Source organism: Electrona antarctica (genome assembly GCF_951216825.1).
Source record: "Electrona antarctica genome assembly, chromosome: 7".
Lineage (NCBI taxonomy): Eukaryota > Metazoa > Chordata > Actinopteri > Myctophiformes > Myctophidae > Electrona > Electrona antarctica.
In genome coordinates, this window is record NC_136812.1 from 43,029,805 (window position 1) to 43,051,831 (window position 22,027).

The 22,027-nt window shown below is 44.1% G+C and overlaps 1 protein-coding gene across 1 annotated transcript in view; it reads right to left on the minus strand.

Annotated features, from left to right (window-relative positions):
* The window catches only part of negr1 (neuronal growth regulator 1), a gene marked incomplete at its 5' end in the record, with an annotated part of 215,152 nt that overhangs the window by 38,109 nt on the left and 155,016 nt on the right, over positions 1–22,027 (minus strand). The window contains one exon of the mRNA XM_079506224.1: positions 17,240–17,388. Coding sequence (XP_079362350.1) covers positions 17,240–17,388 — 149 coding nt within the window. The remainder of the gene's footprint in view (positions 1–17,239; positions 17,389–22,027) is intronic.

Genomic DNA, 22,027 nt, shown 5'->3' on the forward strand with positions numbered 1-22,027 from the left:
GATGACATGTGATTAAAGTGGAACTACATAACTTTTTTGACGGGCGGTCAAGATTCAATTCATCCGCCGGGCCGCTAGTGTAGTGGTCCAGGCATCTATAGGCTGCTAATGCAACCTGACAGAGTGTTGCGGGTTCGACTCCCGATGCCGACGAACTTTGCTGCGTGTCATTCCCCATCTCTCTCCCGCCATTTCCTGTCAGTCTAATGTTCACTATCAATAAGGACAAAAAATATATATTTTTTAATATTTGCTGAACCTGAAGGTAAAATGTAAGATGACAAAAAAAGCTAAATTACATAATAAATAAATATTAAAGAGTAACAAGCCTTGACACAAACTCAGAAACCCTTAAGCCCACACACCCCCGTACCCGACGCCACTGGCTTTGGTACATTGTTAAGCACGGTGGTTTTGTGCTGTCAAGTGAAGTGATTTGTGGAAATAAACAGAACTGGAAGCCTGTGGGAGCGTATCCTATTATAAGAGATCTACATTTCGTTGGAATGACAGGGTGGAGCCAAGACAGCTGCTTTCTAGAGTCTTGGAGCGCAGCGTCGCGTTTACGCACACATGCAATCCTCATGCTTAAGATAAAACGAGCCAAAATACCTTTATTGTCAACAATTCTGTGACATTACAGTTTCAAAGGGAATTGGGGGATGTAAACGTGCATGGTGCCTGAAAGCATAAAAACACCGTCAAGCTGTTATAGCAGATGGGTTCTATTTCCGTGGCTCCCTGACAAGTGTGAACACAAAGCTAAGCATCACATTCTCAAGAGCACTTAAAGGCAATTGCGTTATTGGTTTATACTGTGTAATGGAGATCCTTGGTATGAATAAGAAGATGGAATTACATCATCTTCTCTCAAACCGCATTGGTTTTGTATAGCATAGTTTCCTGGTCTACCGAAGGAACTGATTGTTTGACTGCAGGAGGTTTCACAAACATACAGTACGGCAACAATGAATGCACAAGACTGAATAGTACTGTACGTTGGTGTATCATGCATGTAGTACAGAGTACAGTAGGCTATGTGGGAATTTCACTGCAGAACAATCCAGCCACACAATAGCTTACCTCCTCACAGAAAACATAGAACCAATAACAATACTGCTACCAGCCCATTACCAATACAACTAACAACAAGAATAAAAAAGAGCATAACAAACAAGTGTGTACAATATTGGAAAGAGTATTGCGCTTGTCGTCTCAATTTCGTAAAGGCTGACTAAGCTAAATGCATCAGCTATAACATCCTCCCAACAAATTAACAATACAACCACGTACTGTACCACTGCATGGAAAGAAAACAAACAAATTATTAGTTGAATTCAAGTTCCCAAAAAATAAATCGATTTTCACGTCCAGTGTGTTTTCAAGCCCTGACTCTGCAACAATATTCTATCTATCATGCAAATAAGATCCTTTTAACCAACAGCACAGTGCACAGCTGACTAATTGGCCTATTTGAGCTGACTCACTGAAGTGATATTAGAGTAGAAAACGTTGAAGATGAAGGCCTGATGAATAACGTTTCCAGTTTAGAGGTAAGGTATGGCCCATTGTGTCCACCTGTAGGTTGTGTACCACACGTAGGATGTTGCCAAGGCCGTACGAGCACCTCAATAGGTGGGCTGTTTATGACAGAGATAATATTTTGAGGAACCTGTCAATCAAACTAGAAGCGGAGCAGCGACACACGTCAACACACTGAACTGAAAACTTCCTATAATTTAAAGTCTTATCATTTTTAGCGATGTGACAGAATTCACCAGTGACTGGAGGACCACTTGGCTGGTGTTTGATCTCCTGAGTGACTGTGATGTGTGTGTGTGCGTGTGTGTGTGTGTGTGCGTGCGTGTGCGTGTGTGTGTGTATGCATGCGCGCACAGGCTGGAGGCCACCAAACAGCTGACACAGACAAGAATATGATTCACTGTTTGAAGGAAACGTCTCGCGCAACTCTTTCACACAGGGGAGATAAAAGGAGATAATTATCTGTTCAAATGAATGAATAGACTTGGTTGCAGGAGAGGTGGCCCAGACATTGCGTGCAGGGGATCTAAAAAGGTAATCTTCCATTGCCAAGCTGCTCGGTGAGGACACAAGCTTCTTCAGAAAACTAAATAAATGAATAAATAAAAAAGCCTCAAATATAATTTGTAACAAAACAAGAACAGTGGGGACGTGGAGTTAGTTTATCTCTACGATTGATGTCGCTAGTGCGCCTGTGGACCATGAAATTGTCATTTGTTCAGCGAGCGTTACATCAAATGAGAGTTCAGGGGCCTGTGCCATGGCTGCTCTTTGCAGCCGAGCTTATTTTAACTTAAGCAATTGGACTGAATCTCCGTGGTAAATTGTATTTGGCTCCCAACAGCAACACAGTAAAATCCTCGGCCTTGATTTATCCATTTTGTAACTCTGAGCGTGTACAGATGTAACCAAATGGACCCTTCACAGGTCCATATGGTGTCACACTCAGTCGGAGTTAAATGAAAGTGTTAAAACACAGAGGATTTGATGGTGTAGGTAAGGGGTGGAGCGGGAGCACATGTTAATCCAGGGTTACATCTCCATGTGAGGCGTCGCGGGCTAATCCACTGCGCGGAGACCGCAAGCTCGTATCGCCGCTTGGCAGTTTCATCACGCCATGCCAATCCTTCATACGTGATTGTGTGTGTAAGAGCGCATATACCCGTGTGTTTACCCACACTATAGGAGCGTATAGCATTGGCATATGGTTTGCATGTGCCTGCACATGCACATTGCACATGCAAGCCACATGTGCACGCTGGAGCAGGAGCCACAGGAGAAGATACACGTCTGTATATCAATGTGTGTGCGCGTGCGTGTCCAAGCTTGAAGCTCGTGTTTGCGTGCGTGTGTGATGTGTCTCTTTTACAAGTGTGAACTGGTGTGTGTGTGCGTGTGTGCGTGTGTGCGTGCGTGCGTGCGTGCGTGCGTGCGTGCGTGCGTGCGTGCGTGCGTGCGTGAACAGCATTAAGCAAAATAATGTAACCAGCATGAGAGATTACATTGGGAGACTTGCTTAAAACCATTAGAGAGAGGGAGAGAGAAAAGACGGGCCGGGCAGAGAGGATTACTCTGAGCTGCAACAATGTGGAAGCGACATACAAACAAATAAATAAAGAAATACAGTTAAATAAACAAGGGAGACATTGACGGCAGCGTGTAGCAACAGTAACTAGTAGCGGAGACAGGCTACAGAGATGGCACATCAGCCAGCCGGACCACAGCCAATTGAAAGAGGAAGTACATGGAGTGTTGAGAGAGATACACAGAGAGAGAGAGAGACATGACAGACATGTAGCGAGAGAGAGAGAGAGAGAGAGAGAGAGAGAGAGAGAGAGAGAGAGAGAGAGAGAGAGAGAGAGGGCACAGACTGCATGTAGTAGCAAACAACAACACACTGACAGGGGCCTTCCTGCTAGCAGGCAGCAGCATCTTGCATTTCATGCACACTGCACTGTTCTAGCACTGAGGAGGAGAACGAGGAGCAGGAGGAGGAGGAGGAGGAGGAGGGCACGTGATAGTGGTGAAGCAAGCCATAAGCATTAAGTTAAAGCATTAGACCCAGAGGCACATAGAGCATCGTGCCCTCCGCCTTGAATCGGCTGGTGGAAGGAGAGGGGGGGGGTTAAGGGGAGGGGAGTAATTGGGGTGGGGGGGGGGGGGGGGCTAGTGCGATGAGACAGGCTGCTCGCATGGAAAAAAAGAAGGAAACAGAAGAAAGGAAACGGAACCAGTCCAGAGTCCAGAGAGATTAAAAAGAAACAACTGAGGCAGGAAAGGAGAAAAGTAAAGTAAAGTTAAAATTAAAGTGAAATTAAAAGAGATGGATGAAGCTGTACACCCAGCAGGCATTCCGGCCAGCCAATCAAAACGAGAGGAACTGAGATGGAGGAGAGGATTTCGGCTCAGGTTAGTGCTGGTCTGGTGTACAGCATGGTGACATATACTGACCTGGGCTGGAGACAGCATTAGTGGTGGCGGGTTCAATACTTGCTACAGGAGGGGAGGGGGGGTGGGGGGGGGGGGAGGGGAGGGGGGGAAGGGAGGGGAGAGGGAGGGGAAAAGAGGACATTCACGTATTATTAACAGAATGGAGACGCGAAAACGGGAGAAACGGAAACTAAAACTAAAATGCATGCAAGGACAAATCAATAAAAGGACGGAATGGACGGAATGGAACCTAAAAACTAAGATCCTCCACATGCAATAAGGACTGGTGTCTCTGGCGCGATGCAGCCCCTCCGCATGCAGTAATGCACTAGGGATGAGTGCCAAGAACCGGTGCTATTTTGGTACTGGTACCTGATTCGTCAGAACCAAAATGCAGATAAGACACTGGGCAACCAGTGCTGCTATTGGTATTTTGCCTATAGCCGCTAGGCACCTGTGTAAAAAAGAAGGTTATACCATTACCCAGCCCATATACACTGTATAACAGCACACCACCAGGCAATTCCCTCCTGGTTGCATTCCATGCAAGCATGGCAGACAGGTCGAAACGCTCACAAGTGCAGGTGAAAAGTGGGTGAAAACACGACGAAATGCAAATTCATGCAATACAACCATTGCGTATAACGGGGTAATACCAGCAACCTCGTGAACACAACACACAACATGCCATAGATTTGAAGCAGTGTAGTGTTTGACACAGTAAAGTGGCTGCTACTAATTCACACAAAACTGCCTCCTAAAAATGACAGTATACCATCTCGACCTCATCCTTCATCATGACTACTCAACATAACACTCATCATTGTATTAAACAATTGGTTAGGGAGACGATTACAGCATCAGTTTTTCAACATTTTTCATTCAGGCACACAAACGGGTAACATTCAGGTCCAAATAGGTAACATTACCAGTCAAACCAACTCCATCATCATGATACAAAATGCATTGCACAGGAAAAGGATGACAAAATGCCACAGGGCTGTCACTCACTACAGCAAGTCAAAATTTGACTTAGAATTGGTTTAGGTATATTTGATAGCAAAGCAAGATTGAAATTGAGTGCTGCTGTTGGGGTGTCTGAGTAGTGGGTGTTTGACTAGTGGGTGCCTGACTAGTGGGTGCCTGACTAGTGGGTGTCTGACTAGTGGGTGTCTGACGAAACCCAGTGACTCCCTTTGAAAATGAATTCCCCCCCCCCCCTCCCCCCGGAACAGAGAGAGCGATTTCGTTTCAATAGTGTGTACGGCGCCTATGACTATTGGTTGTCTGACTATTGGTTGTCGGCTCTCAGCTTCCCACTCTCAGCTTCCCACTCTCAGCTTCCCACTCTCAGCTTCCCACTCTCAGCTTCCCACTCTCAGCTTCCCAAACATACATAGGGACAGACATAGGGAGGTGCAGACATTGCTGTTCCTTGGAGTGGCTGCACCACTCAAAAATGATTATATATATTTTCTGATATTAACAAATCGGTCAGGAATCATAGTGGGAGCGCAATAATGAGAGCGCATGTAAGTATGGTATCTGAATTTCTGAATCTGAAAGTACATTTTATTAGTAATATTGTAACAACCATCTGTCCATCTGTCGCTGGGGCTTTGCGCGCCAAAAACCTCTAATGGGAGTTTTGCAATATTGGGTCATCTCTCAGTAAACGATACGTAGCTTGCGGAGTTAGTTCAGTCAGATATACTCGAGGGGTTTCATGCTTTGCTCAAGGGCGCATTCATATACTCAAGGGGTTAATATGCTGCATTACTATGTGGGTGTATTCAGTGTGTGCAACTGCAAGACCCACATGTCATTCGCTGATGTGGCAGTCAGCTGACCAATTGGGCGGGCTACTTAAGCTCACTAGACTGCATGCTCTTCCTGCCTTCCTTCTGCTTATGGTTCCCACCACCACCCCAGCACCACCGGTGGGCTCTGTTATTTATGTTCCCCATGGGGGTTTTTATTATATGTATCTTCCTGCTCTTAATATTTTATGATGGTGTTTAATCGTGCCGAGCAGGGAGAAAATGCAGCAGAGCCGAACGCCAAGATAAATATCATATGCACACTCGTATTCTCATCTTATAATACATATTGGTTAAATCTATTCGTGAGTTGTCTGCCTGGAACCTCGTCGTGCTCCAATCCGTCCGATGCTTAACCCATTCTGGGCGGGAACCCCTTTTGGTGTTAGCATTATGATATGCTTTAGCTATTGAAAAATAGCAGATCTACAAGCTCATAGCGCGCCACCGAGTGGCGCGCTATGAACTTGTAGGTCTGCTATTTTTGAAAAATCGAAGAACCACTGACATAGAAACATAGCTTTTTCAGAAAACTGTCAGGATGTAGAAGACATTTTTAGAATCTGATCTCAGGTCAGAATGGGTTAAATGAACGAGCGCCTCTCTCACTGTGATGGTGATCGAGGGATCACACCAGGCTCAATCACTGTGATGGTGATTGGTGAGGGATCACACCAGGCTCAATCACTGTGATGGTGATTGGTGAGGGATCACACCAGGCTCAATCACTGTGATGGTGATTGGTGAGGGATCACACCAGGCTCAATCCCTGTGATGGTGATCGAGGGATCACACCAGGCTCAATCACTGTGATGGTGATCGAGGGATCACACCAGGCTCAATCAACACCCGTAATTTCCTCCATGCCTAGTGGGCCGCTCCTCCTTAATCACATTAGTTTAATTTGGTTCCCCACCACCTTTAATAGATTATAGCACTGTGCTCTTTTTTGTGTTCATTTCTTTTTTTCCTTCCAGTTTCCACTGACTCTGAGGGTGATGGAAGTAAAAAAAAAATTATACAAAGAAATAAAAGACCACCCAGTCCGTCTTTGATCCTTCAGTGGAGGAAAGTAAGTCCCAATCTGATTACCTTTTTGAACTCGTTTTGGGCTAAGCCAGCGGTGGCATTTGGGAGATGGAATAATTGTGTCCTCCTATACAGAAATGTTCAGTCCACTGCATCAGAGTATTATAGCTCGGTATGTCTGCAACAAATGAAACACAACCCTTTTCACTTTTTGAAGTGTGCACATTTCAATGTCATACGGAGAGGGTATAACCCTAAATCCCAAACAGGAATTCTAGGATCGATCAATAATGTATTCTGACAAATTATACTAAAGGCCACTGCATGTGAAAGATCTACAAATTCCATGCAGATTATATGTATATTTGTAGATATACACATTGTAGAGCCAAATGAAACATTCACAGATTCACACAGACATCGCAGAGTTTGTGCATACAAGAGACAGACAGACAGACAGACAGACAGACAGACAGACAGACAGACAGACAGACAGACAGACAGACAGACAGACAGACAGACAGACAGACAGACTTGTCATATACTTCTCTCAAAGGTGTGTTCCACCTGCTCCAGGAAACCCCATGGCAGAACAGTTGCTTATAATGTCACAAGGGAAACGGCGGCAGCCATTTTTATAGTTCACACTGCTTTCATCCACACACAGTGCATTAAAAAAGATTCACTCTTTCGTGCCTCGGTACAGACGCTGTGGGGAACTGTATCTAGGCCATGCAGAAGCACTCTGAAGCCTGCTTATAGCAACTCTGTTTTAATCCAGTTACACGGCCACTCAGAATCGCTATTCCATTTGCGGGTCAAATGCGGAATTGCGGAGTGCAACCATTGTCCACCCCACGCTTAGAATACTTTAAAAAGTGCCATAACAACTGTTCAACAACTGTGCTGCCTTTAAATGGGCCTACCATTGTGCTGGCAACAATGGCACATGTGCTTTCATTTGATTTCATCATGCGGTTCGAAACGGAGGAAAACGTGTAGGAATGTGTTTACTTTCGTTCAGGGATATGCCCTCTTCCTCCTCGGTGCATCGCTATAGCAAAGTGGAATATATTGTTATCGTGTGGCTCTGTGGGAGACTAGCTGGCTGTTCTGTGTGCATGTGTCCGGAGCTAATCTTGCCACTACTGGACCTAGTAGTATCAGCAGCAGACCAAAAGATGAAGGAATTAACTCCACAATATGTCACATGTGTTTTATAGTGTTTGAAATACTTAACTTCAATCCTATAATGGAAGTCAATGGAGCTGGGATCTGGCTCAAACATTGCTCAAGGTTGGAGTCATACGTCATAGACACATCAGACGACTGATGCCACACATGATGTCCGAGATCAACATGTGAGCCACACCGTTCCCATGTGGACCCCGAGATCCACGTGATTACGTTTTTTCATCACACCACCATTGTTTCCCTTTAAGTACTTCTGGGGCAGGAGCTTTATGATGACCATCCCTCCCCCACCCTTTGTCTCTGAAGAATGCTATCTGATTAATACTGAACATGAAGTCGACAGCAAGTCATTTATTTCGTGAGCTCTCAGAAACTCCTCCATTGTTGTGGATCATGATGGCTTTTGACATGCAATCTCCCTCATAGGCGCAGGCGGGATGGGATGTCTTTTGCACTCAACAATGCAAGCCATCATGTGATGTTACTGTTGTACAGTAGTGGTTCCCAAACTTTTTCATGCCAAGTTCCCCCAAATTGACACTAATTGTCCCGCAGACCCCCATTTGAAAAGACATGCCAGGAAACCCCGTAAGAGAAGATTTTTACGGCTCTAGCAGTGATTCTCAACCAGTTTAATTTCAAGGACCCCCCGTTTGACATGCATTAGTCTATGGACCCCCCTTTAATGGCATTTCTATCTCTGGGACCCCAATTTATATTGTAAAATCAATGTTAATTTAACTCTGAGAGTGTACAAATGGTAAGGTAAGGTAAGGTAAATTTTATTTATAAAGCGCCTTTCAAAACAAATGTCACAAGGTGCTGTACAACAAACAAAATTAAATAAAACAAGAGCAACACATAGATCAACAATAAAACATTTTTTGAGGGAAGTCTTGTATTAGGAATTTTAAGAAGGTCTTTACCTGAAGACCTCAGTGTTCTCACATTTGCTATGGGGGATAATAGTTCAGTTAAGTACATGGGAGACAGCCCATGGAGAGCTTTAAAAGTGATTAATACAATTTTAAAAACAATTCTGCAGTCAATTGGAAGCCAGTGTAAAGCAACAAGCACAGGCGTGATATGAGACCTTCTAAAAGTGTTCGTTAAAAGTCTGGCAGCTGCATTCTGCACCAGCAAATGGAATCAAATGGAAACAAATGGAATCAAATGGACCCGTTAGGGTTCATTTGGTTCCATTTGTACACTCTCTGAGTTACAGACCCATAAGGGTCCATTTGGTTCCAAACTATCATTTAGCTGGGGGTCCCCGGGACCCACTTTGGGAACCACTGATGTACAGTACAGCACAGTAGTGCGTTTATGATAAACCTGTGACATAAAGCATGTCATGTTTATGAACTATTCCAATTATGAGATTGACAACAACAATATGCTTTTTTCTTTGCTGATGAAAGCTGATCAAATCCTGATCAAATGCTGATCAAATCCTCCGAAATCGTGAAAAATGGCACCCTATAGCATGCACTCCGAGACGATGGACTATAGCCTGTCGCTTTCCGTGATTTTCACCTTTTATTCAAATCCTCCGAAATTGTGAAAAATGGCACCCTATAGCATGCGCTCCGAGACCATGTACTATAGCCTGTCGCTTTCCGTAATTTTCATGCTATGATGAGGGAAATGGAAGGATATCATATATTATTCCCACATTTAGTTTTTAAACTATATCTTAACTCATTGCAACACTTAAACTGCAATAGTTGCACTTGCAACAGCAATAATTTATACTTGTAGGCCTACACCTGTCCAAATAGTTTAGTACACTAGTTGTACACACCTGTCCAAATAGTTTAGTACACTAGTTGTACACACCTGTCCAAATAGTTTAGTACACTAGTTGTACACACCTGTCCAAATAGTTTAGTACACTAGTTGTACACACCTGTCCAAATAGTTTAGTACACTAGTTGTACACACCTGTCCAAATAGTTTAGTACACTAGTTGTACACACCTGTCCAAATAGTTTAGTACACTAGTTGTACACACCTGTCCAAATAGTTTAGTACACTAGTTGTACACACCTGTCCAAATAGTTTAGTACACTAGTTGTACACACCTGTCCAAATAGTTTAGTACACTAGTTGTACACACCTGTCCAAATAGTTTAGTACACTAGTTGTACACACCTGTCCAAATAGTTTAGTACACTAGTTGTACACACCTGTCCAAATAGTTTAGTACACTAGTTGTACACACCTGTCCAAATAGTTTAGTACACTAGTTGTACACACCTGTCCAAAATCCAAAATGCTAATAGTTGTTGACGCATACAATAGCCTATCCGCTAACTTAACAGAATGAGCAGTTTGACCACCTGGATGTGTCACCATCGGCCATCAACAACACCAACAGCCTTGTAGTAGTGAACCTGTACTGTATATTTGATCATTTTAACCTTTTTCTTCGGTCTTGTCCCTTAATTTATAATGATGCAACAGCAGGTGTTTCATTCATTTGTGATTTGAATCATTTGTTATTCCTTCTTGTCATTGTTAATATGGCCCAGCATGGGCATCATCCAGACATGTGTGTGTGCGTGCGGCGTGTGCGTGCGGCGTGTGTGTGTGTGCGTGCGGCGTGTGGGCGTGCGTGCGTGCGTGCGTGTGTGTGTGTGTGTGTGTGTGTGTGTGTGTGTGTGTGTGTGCGTGTGCGTGCGCGGGGGGGTTGCTGCTTCCCGCAGGGCTGTGGAATGACCACTCAGCCACAGACAGGGACATCTCCTCACCTTAGTGGAAGTGTAAACAGGGACATCTCCTCACCTTAGTGGAAGTGTAAACAGGGACATCTCCTCACCTTAGTGGAAGTGTAAAATGCTAATGAGCTTGCTGACGCAAACCTTAGGGTGGGTGGCAAGATATTCTGAGAACGTTTATTTTCAATTCTTTAGGAAAATACACGATGCCAATGGTTTTCTTCTCTCCCTCGCTGTGTTTTTGCTACCCGGTCATATTGGCTTGTCATTATTTAAAAGCTAGCAATGCTGACGTCGATATGAATTAAGGAAGCTGTGATGTGAACCAAAAGACATACAGTTTCATCCTCTTCTTTCTAACCAGCTGCATGGTGTCTATAAGGGGGATTGAAGCAAATCCAGAATGCAGTTTAATATTGTCAGGAACCACCTGGTTGTATGACAGATTCAGACTACAGAATAGCAATAGACTGTCAAATGGGCTCGCTGTGCAAAAGTGACCGCACAACCCCCCATGCTGAAGACCAATATAATCTCACTGCATATAAGTGGCAATCGCACAACGCTGGCCTGACCTGCCTGGTGACTGATTTGGCCTGCAGCCCATTATGACACGCAAGGGTAAATGAACCCTATTATATCTAGTCAACTCATAGACTGGCTAATATAATTATTTCACAGGTCATGTGTGGAAGCGTGGGTATAATGTTGGTTCAGCTCTTTCTTGTGCTTGAAACAACTGGTCAAGAAATGCCCGTTCTTTCACTACATGATTGGTAAAAACGTGGCTTCTATGGTTCTATGGTTTTCAAAGTTGTAAAAGTGGTTGTCAGCAAAAAAGAACGAAAAAGGCGAATAGAAGAAGGTAGCCAGAAATTAAAATTGATTTGTTGAGGGAAAGACAGAAAAAGTGCAAAGTCAAGGAAAATGAAAAAGGAAAAAGCTGAAAAATGATATACTGTAAATGGAGGAGTGGAAAATAGAGAATTTCTTACATTTGTATGTGGTGGCGTGTGCTTTTATTGTGCCTGTTATGTATTGTGCATGGAATGGAGGGCTGTTGATTGTTGCGCCTACAGTAAATGTACTGTATCATTGAGACATTCAGAGCATGAAATAGTAAAGGCTATTATAAAATAAGTTGAGCATAAAAAGAGCACTGGTATAACCGTGGCAATGGTCGGTTGTGCAAATTATGTTTTATGCCTAATGCCTTCAGCGGTCATTGCACTCTAAATATGGGTTGCTCCTTTATGGCAGCTGGCAGTGTGGCCTGCACAAGTCACGTTCCACCTCCTATTTCCCTGCATCTCTGCTCCTTTAATGAGGTACAATCACACCCAGACCACCAGGTACAAACAACAACAACAACAACGCCGACCACAACAACAACACATGAGGAGACGTGTCGGAATGACAGCTACACCGGCGCTGATTGATAAGCGTGACAAACAAACACGACGTTCATTAACCGACTAGCCACCTGGGGAAGGAGGCTGAGGGAGTATCTCTTCTCTCTCCCCACCGCCAACAGGCTTGCTCTGTTGAGCGAGGAGAGCAGAAGAAAAGTGGAGGAAATTAAAGTGTACTGTGCGTGTGCCTGCGTGTGCGTGTGTGTGTGTGTGTGTGTGTGTGTGTGTGTGTGTGTGTGTGTGTGTGTGTGTGTGTGTGCGTGTGGAGGGAGGGAGGGAGGGGTATGAATGTAGAAAATCTCCTGCAGGGCTAAACTGAGGTTGGCTGGGGGATAAGAGTTTGGCCAATTAAGGTGGAAGACTCCCTAGACAATTGGGAGTAAATGGCCTTTTCCTTTTGTCTGAATTCAACTCCATCTACTATCTATTCTACAGTATATATTTATACCAAACGAGTAGTAAGTCAAAAGAAGAATGATTTGTTACAGTGGGATTTACAGTCAGGGACAACTAAGCATGTGTGCCAGACAAGCTGTTCTGATACATGACACTTAATTCACACAAGGCACAAATTATCCATCCAATTATCCAGCCAACATGTGCTAACGGTGTTATTTATGGACAGTGTTTCTTCTTCTTAATCTTTTTTTTAATTAATATAAGTTACATCCAGAGTTGTGTAATTTCAGAGCAAACACAAATGTCTTCCAAATTGCCTGTGATGATACATTTTCAGTTGAGTGGGCGTTGGGTGTTTCCAAAGGTGCAATGTATTATTTTGCACAATGCACTGCAAGAACAATGGAACATGAACCAAACAAGAAGTATGAATAGAAGCAAACAGCTTCAATCACCTTTTCTTCAGTGTTACGTTTTCATTTGGCTTGTTTTCTGAAAACAAGAGTAGGCTTTGGGTTTACAGGTCAGAATGTTTATACTGAAAGGGTTTGTTCTCCAAAATAGTATAACAACTTCTGGGTGACTAATAACCTCTATTCATTTATAAATTATTATTATTGTTATTATTACTACAAACCTACTCCTGGCTATGCAAGTCGAGAATGATGCAAGTCGGGAATGCTCGCCCCACCCAGGGACGGACTAACCCCCACGAGGGTCCCTGGTCTGATCATTTTTTGGGACCCCCCCCCCCCCCCCCCCCCCCCCCCCCCCATAGCACGCGTGCGTGCGAAATCTTCGTTTTTTTCCGTTTTTTATTATCATCTTTTGACCTGAATTTAACACAATCAACCACAAATGAAGGACCCCAGGAGCCCTTGTCAGGGTCTCAAACCAAGTACAGCGCGGTCCAGTTTCCCTGAAGGGCCCCTGAGAGCCAAGGGCCCCTGGGCCATGCCCCCCCGCCCCAATGGCTAATTTGGCCCTGGCCCCACCCATTGAGCAATACTCCTGTTATCTGATGTACTCGTTGTGTCCAACCATGCGCCACGTGCATCTCGTTATGCCACTTTTGTTCGCTTCCTTCACTATCATTAGACAGATCAGAGTGCAACCGTGCCCTCTGATCTATCTAATGATATGCATGCAGTATGTGTAGGAAGCGATACTGTATGTGTAACAACGACCGCATAGCTGATCCTTCCATACAGTATGGGGAATAAGTGATACAGTGTGAGACAGACAGACAGACAGACAGACAGACAGACAGACAGACAGACAGACAGACAGACAGACAGACAGACAGACAGACAGACACCAGGTACAGTATACTATGGAAATCTGATGCTTGGCGCTCAGCAATTGGGCTGCCTAAGAATTACCGTGGTAAAAGAGCTTTTGATACAGTACGTCTGATGAAATATCAGATATGTGATGAAATATCTGATGAAATGAATACAATAATGTGTATTAGGTGCTACAGTGTGCACTGTGCATAACAACCTTATATATCTCATGAAATGCATGTAGTGCGTGTAGGGGGTTATTATGTTTAACTACTGTACTATATGACATGCATACAGGCCTACAGTATGTGTAGGAAGTTATATGTGTAACGAGACAAGATCTCATGAAATGCATACAGTGTTATGTAGGAAGTTATTCGCGTAATGGGTTTATATCTGTTCAAGTTCATACAATTATGTGTATAGGAAGGTATATTTGTCTACGAGGGGTACACAAGAAAAGCCAACAATTAATTTGCCTTGTGTAAAGACAGCAAGTATCTCTTCCTGTTTCAATCACATGCGCCGACACAGATGGATGGAAGACGACAACACACGGTTTGCATAACTACACCCAAAATAGCATAATAATCAATTCAAACATATGTAGTAGATGTTGCACACGGGCAGATCAGTAGCTCAAAGACTGTTTTCTCATTTTCACTCTGAAGGTCAACCAAGATAGCTGTGCCTGACTTGTGAGGCAGGTAAATTTGTTTGCTTTTCTCTGGGAGTAGTATTTCCAAAGTCACTGTTCATTCCACCAGCGATCATAACCCACCAGTCCCTTTCCCGGGATGTGGTTTAACCCATTTCGACCTGAGGATGATTCTACAAATGCCTTCTAAATCCTGACAGTTTTCTGAAAACCCCTATGTTTCTATGTCAGTCGTTCTCAAACAATTTCATGTCAAGGACTCCCAAAAATATATGTAATTGGCCGCCGACCCCCATCTGAAAATGTTGTTTCAGGAACCCCTCAGAAGCAAAGATTTGAGTTAAAAATTCGCTGTGAAAGAATATATTCAAACATTTGAGCCACATTGACGATTTTTCAAAAATAGCAGACCTACAAGCTTGTAGCGCGGCACTCAGTGCCGCGCTATGAGCTTGTAGATCTGCTATTTTTCAATAGCTAAAGTATAACATAATGCTATAAACATATATAAAAAGGGGTTCCCTCCCAAAATGGTTTAAAGTGATTCTGTTAGCTGTGGACAAAGTGGATTTACACCAATGAAAGGATAAGGTGCATCCAGGATTATATTCTCGCAAGAGACAAGTGAAATTAAGCCCTGAATACGGCATCCTCCTCTGGCTTTCTGTTTCACTGTGCCTTACTTAGTCAAATGATATAATACAAATACAAAAATACAAGGTCTTCTATAATTTTTATCCCACGATTTTGTAACCCATTTTTTCACCCGTGTCAATTATCTAATGTGATCCTGGGCTCTACACACCCTCCGCCTATAGTCCCCATATATGGGGGGCATGGGGAGAGCAACGGACTTGAACTCATGCTTCCAAAACAAAATACAAGGTCTTGAGTGAGTATATAATGACCCTCATTGAAACCCATTATAATCAGTACCTTTCTGTATACTGGAAATAACCACAGTGCAGTACAGTATAATCTTTGCTCATCACTATCTGTTATGTAACTATCAAAATTGCTAAGATATACCGATACCCGACAATTTCCACGACTGTTAGATGGCACACACATTCATCACAGGCTCTCAAATTCTCTCCAATGTATTTGATTTGACTATTAAATATGCATGACCGTTCTCCTTTCCCCATCTTCCTCATCAATAGCCATCGACTGATTCTGAAATAGGAGGACAAAGTGATCCGTGGTGAATTCCAACCCCTGGGTTTTGTTATTTGCGCCGATGGGCCGTGCACTGCGGACATTACTTGCCATCTCTCATTAAGGGCAACGGTGGAATTGTCTCTCTCTCATTAGCAACAATCATGAGGGACATTGTGTGCGTGTGTGCGTGCGTGCGTGCGTGCGTGCGTGCGTGCGTGCGTGCGTGCGTGCGTGCGTGCGTGCGTGCACATGTGACAGAAAGAGTTGGATACAGTAGAGAGAAAGAGAGAGAGAGAGAGAGAGAGAGAGAGAGAGAGAGAGAGAGAGAGAGAAAGGAAAAAAGAGAGGGTTGGAGAAATAAAACAGAATTGGTAGAGAGACTAGGAAAGAGACAGAACATTAGACATATATGTAGAGATAGTGAAAGAGAGAGTGCGTGCGTGCGTGCGTGCGTGCGTGCGTGCGTGCGTGCGTGCGTGCGTGCACACATGTGACAGAAAGAGTTGGATACAGTAGAGAGAAAGAGAGAGAGAGAGAGAGAGAGAGAGAGAGAGAGAGAGAGAGAGAGAGAGAAAGGAAAAAAGAGAGGGTTGGAGAAATAAAACAGAATTGGTAGAGAGACTAGGAAAGAGACAGAACATTAGACATATATGTAGAGATAGTGAAAGAGAGAGAACATTAGACATATATGTAGAGATAGTGAAAGAGAGAGAACTAAGGGTATATATTGAGCACAGCACTATAGGCACCATCACTGCTGTCTGTTGTGAGGCCTGTATGTTGAGCTGCCTGCCTTTGAGGCTGCGCTGGTGTCACATTAAGATCATCCATTGGAGGATCTCCGGCAAGCCTTTGATGTTCTTTGTGCATACACAAACAGCAGTGCCACGGCACTGCTCTGATGACTGCCAGCCACACAGAAAAAGCTTTTGTATTTAGACTCACTCGTCTACCAGGGACAATGTTATCAGCGTGGCGTACGAACTGGTGAATAATTCAAGTCATATTTTCGTCTTTCATCAGTGCAAACATCAAACGGAATTTTCCCCCTGTTCTCGTGTTAAATTGGAAGTTTTGGTGTAATGCCTTTTCCGCCCTACTTTTTTTGCTGTTTTGGCAGATACATGAATTACGTGCACACGTACATACATACATACATTGTTGCGCACGCGCACATGCGCACACACACACACGCACACACACACACACACACACACACACACACACACACACACACACACGCACACGCACACGGAATATGTGATGGCATGTAATACACACGCGCACATGCGCACACACACACACACACACACACACACACACACACACACACACACACACACACGCACACGCACACGCACACACAACACGCACGCACACGGAATATGTGATGGCATATAATACACATGTGTTCTATAAGTTCTGCACCAATGACGACAGCTCTTCTGAGACATAAAGGTTAAGGACAAACGCACACACTCACACACCCTCAACACACTCTCTCTGAGGACCTTAGCAGCTCAGTTCAACACACAAGGTACAGTAGTGGTACAGTACAGTAGTAGGTACAGTATCCATGTGGACTTACGAATGAGAGGCACACTTGCGTTGGCCGTCCCCAGCTTGTTGGTGGCGACGCACGTGTAGTTGCCATAGCGATCCTCTGTCATGTTGTTCACTGTGAGGACTGACCTGGTGCTGAGGTTCTTTATGTCGATGCCTTGACCCTTCAAAATCCTGAAAATGGAACGCAACAACCACAACGAAACAGTTATTGATTATAGCCTCGCAGATCACACACACACACACATCGTGCAGCGCGTTTCCGTAACAGCGAGATAGGGAAAGTAGGTGGCGCCATATTCAACTTCAAATTCCCTTTATTGTCACATCACGAGCAATCTGAGAACCAGTCGTCAAAAAATTTAGGAAAAACAGCACCCTCTTTTCCTTAAATTTGAGTCAACAGTCTGTCTTGAGAGACTACATCACGAGTGACGATAAAGGGCGTAAAAGAGTGGGTGAAAATCGTTTTAGTGCAAGCCATACCGACGCACTGGAGTGACATTTAAATAAGAACATCAAATATCAAATTTACATGAAGATACACATGAAGCACTGGATGTAATAAAGACACAGTTCCTCGGTCTCTCTAGTGCAAATAAAGATATCAAATAACACGTATCAAATATGCACGTCTATGGGAAAGGGTGAGCATATCTACAGTATAGTCAGATACTGCATACAGTGATCATCACTCAGTCATGTAAGACTGATATGCTCAGTGCCTGTTCAGCAGCCTGGTGGCCTGGCTGTGGAAACTGTCTCTTAGTCTGTTGGTTCGTGATGTGATACGGCGGTATCAGCTGCCTGGCGGCAGCGGTGTGGACAGATCGTGGCTTTGATGATCCGTTTAGCCATGGCTGCACCACTTGGTGTAAAATGTCATGGGGGGGGAAGTGGGGGGAAGTGTAGTCAGAGGAAGATGTGGGCTCCCCTCTGCTTCCAGTAGTCAATGTAACAGTAACAGGCCTACATACGCAGCCGACCACAGTTTTACTTGTAATAGAGTATTTACTTGCGCACTCTGCATGCGCAAGTAAATACTCTATTCGGGCGGCTGTGGCTCAGGAGGTAGAGCAGGTCGTCCAATGATGAGTTGGTTGGTGTGAGCTTGCTACCATGGGTGTGTGAATGTGGGATGTGAGGACGCTGGGGTCGACTGTTCGCCGCTTCACCTCCCAATGTCTGAATGAATGAACCTTGTAAAGCGCTTTGAGCACTTGGAAAAGCACTATAAAAATGCAATTCATTATTATTATTATTATTAAGTGCTTCTACTCGAGTAACGGACAAGGGGCAGCCTAACATTATCAAATTGTCTCTCTTTGTTTTTGAAGAAGTACCTATATTCTCTCAAGGTGAAGTGCATTTCATTTAGCCAATGTTTAAATGCAAGAGCCTCCACCTTTTTCCAGTGTAGGAACTGTTGTGTTGATCTGTAGTCCACAAACAGAGGTCTCCAATCAATCTGATTCAATGTTACTTTGGGGTTGCTTGGGGCTCAACAGCCCAAGAGAGGGAGAAGTATCGGCAAACACCCGCTAGCTGGTCCGTGCATGCTCTGAGGACACGGCTGCAGGACACCATCACCAGTCAGGGTGTTTGCAGTCTTGTTCACCTCCTTGAAGGCACATCAGCCACTGAGATATTTAGTGGGAAGGCCTCCTCAGGCGAGGCTATCTCTGGCTGGTCAGTGGTTGCGGGGCTGTTTAGCTCAAACAAAGCGATAAAGGTATTGAACTCAGCAGAGAGGGAGGTAGAAGGGGCTTTCTACTACACAGCAGGTTTCCCCTCTGAAGTGTGTCGGTGTCTGTAACCCCCTGCCTGCATGTACTCCTCAGACTGTTACTTTTAAAACGGCTTGCACTCTATTCTTGTATTTCTACTTGGTCTTTCTGATGGTTCTCTGGAGGTCAGAGCAGGATATCCATGAATCCACCGTATAGTCGCATGTGAAGTTCCGCGTTGCCCTTGATTTGCAGTTTTGGGTTGGGAATCTTGGGATATATTCAAACTCAATGTATGTACTTGTAACTTCCCGATAAATCCATAGCTGTCTCTGATTCCCGCCATAAGAAGCAGCCTCAAGGTGTACTAGACTGTACAGTCTCCTGTTCACTGATATGCAGTTTTTCTTTTTCCTTTTTTTTTAACCTTTATTTAACCAGTAAAAACACATTGAGACTGTATCTCTTTTACAAGTGGGAACTGGCCAAGAGGCAGAAATAAAATTACACTTCAATACCACATCGTCAATGTTACATTTTGGACCAGCAAGTACAACATCCAGAATACACCTCAAAGTACCTATGAATAAAATAAATACAACACATCACCAAAGTCCTACTTTTTAGTAGCAGGGCAAAATACACAATATACACGATCTGAACCGACATATCCAAACATGTGCAGATGTTGGACTGTACATCTAAGATGATCCTTTTGAAACTTCTCGAGGGAACTTTCAAAGCCTATCGTACTGTTGAAGCTAACAAAACAGTCCAAACTACTGCAGTGAACGCCTATGGTTGCCAGAAAGAGAATGGTCGGCATATTAGCATGGAGTACTGCAGGTCCAGGGAACAAAAGGACAAAAGGGCATGCAGCACAGTCAGATTTGGAATATGTTTTCTATAAACAATACAGTAAGAACTTTAAAAAATGAATTCAATACAACTGAGTACTTTTACAGTGTTTTTTTTTCTTTGTTTTTTTTTATCATTTATGGCTTTTTAAGGACCCGCCAACACTGCAAATATTATTTTTTTAAATCCCAGACAGCCTGGATAAAGTCAAAGGCAAACACCCTCCCCTCTCCCTTAATAAACTGCTGACATGCCCTTGGGCAAGACGCTTAACCACACCACATCCCCCAAATTCCCACAGCAGAGCAGTTCACTGGTGGCCAACAGTACTATAGATGCCTTTAGGTGTGCCTGACAGTTCCCATGTGTGGACTTTCTCAACTTTGTCAACTTTCCACGGACAAAATAAAGGTTAAAAAAACTGTATCGAGGAGGGGATGGCATGGCACGCACAAGTCAAGGAGTGTGGAGATGTTTATCATCCTTAGTGGGTCTCTACGGCGCAGCATGGTACTTCATCACCCTCTCTTCAATAGATCCATTTATCCCCCTGTATGACGTGTCTGTCTCCGAGAGACACTTTGAAGGACTGGGAGGAGAGAGAGGAATGACCTGGGGGTGCAGAGGTGCGAACCTGCAGTGGCACACCACATGATGGCACACATTGTTCACCGCTCCACTGCGGCTGAGCAGGCATCATTATAAATCACTATCCCCAATTGTGCTTGGCATCTGTGCCGCGATGACGTAACGTCCCTAATTGTCGAGTAAGAGCATACAGTATGCTGCATTGCCGCATGTTGTTATGGAGCGAGCATGACAGACCGAGGTTGTTTATGCTGTTAATGCCATGACTTGGCATTCGTTATCTAACCATAGGAAACCTCCAGGGAGAGGCCAGGTTTGTATCTTGGCCGGGCTGTGGCCCCCTGCGACCGTTAGCTCGGTACGACTGGTGCTGCGAAGCACTCCCAAGTCGAGACGCGACATGTGACCTTATGTCCAGCAAATCTCCAAGCATCTGCTGTTCCCCTCTCCCACTGTGGCTTCCTCAAATGTTAGTCGAACAGCCACTGGTAATCTCGGCAGGAGTCGGTGAGCCAGCTTGCCTCTTCCCCCAGTATGACATAAAGCAAGGCGGTGGATATCCTCTCTGTCATAGTGAAAACAGCCCTTCTACTCTGCCTTTCAAGACTGAATGCAGAGACTCCTCAAAAGAAAGATTATTTGCCTGTCAAAACGGTCTCATTAATTCAGATATAGACAAACTGGCGGTACCGCAGCATTGATAGTTGGGGAACAACCACACACAGTCTAACTGCACAGGGAGAGATGCTTGCAACAGCAATTCAGCAGAGGAATGGGTAAAAGGTAATGGGAAGGTCCTCCACTAAAGTGGGGTTACTCATGCGTTCTCAGGTAGGCTATGTGCACTCATGGATCTTTTTCTAGACGACAAATGAAAATATACACATTTTGCTTTATAAAAAAGAAAAAAGAAATCAGACAGAAACAAGAAACTCAAGAAGCAACAAGCCTCCTTTGCAATTCAAATAAATTGAGTTCAACCCATAATTACAATTAGCACAGTGTGAGGTGATGATTGAGAGTGGCTAAATGATGGGTAAATGGGGTAATTTGCTTTTTAAATTCCACAACCAACACTCAAATCCACCCTGATTGATGTATATGCGATGAATAATTTAAGTTGCTTGTTAGAGTTAGAGCGCAAACATTTCATTAGCGTGCAAGGTGAATACAAGGTGCAAATAGCTTTGCTTGACAGAAAGAAAACACTTTTGAGGGCTCTTCGAGGGACAGAGGAGTGGTACTGTACCACTATGGAACGGTGTCTCTGTGAGAAAACATGGACTTTTTTCCTTTGAACTTACCAGGTGTCTGGCAATGGTTGATGTACAGTAAGTACATCACAGTAGCCTACAGTAAGTGTGCAAGGATTCCCATCAAAAGCAAACACATTTTCTGTACAACAACATAGCATGCTGATCATAAGACCTGTGTTTGTGAAGCGTTTGTTTTAAATGGTAAATGGTGCATTTATATAGCGCCTTTATCCAAGGCGCTTTACATAGATTGTGCATTACATTCACCCATTCACACACACATTCATACACTGATGGCAGCGGAAACCATGCAAGGTACCAACCAGCACATCAGGAGCAATTAGGGGTTCAATGTCTTGCTCAAGGACACTTCGACACTAACTC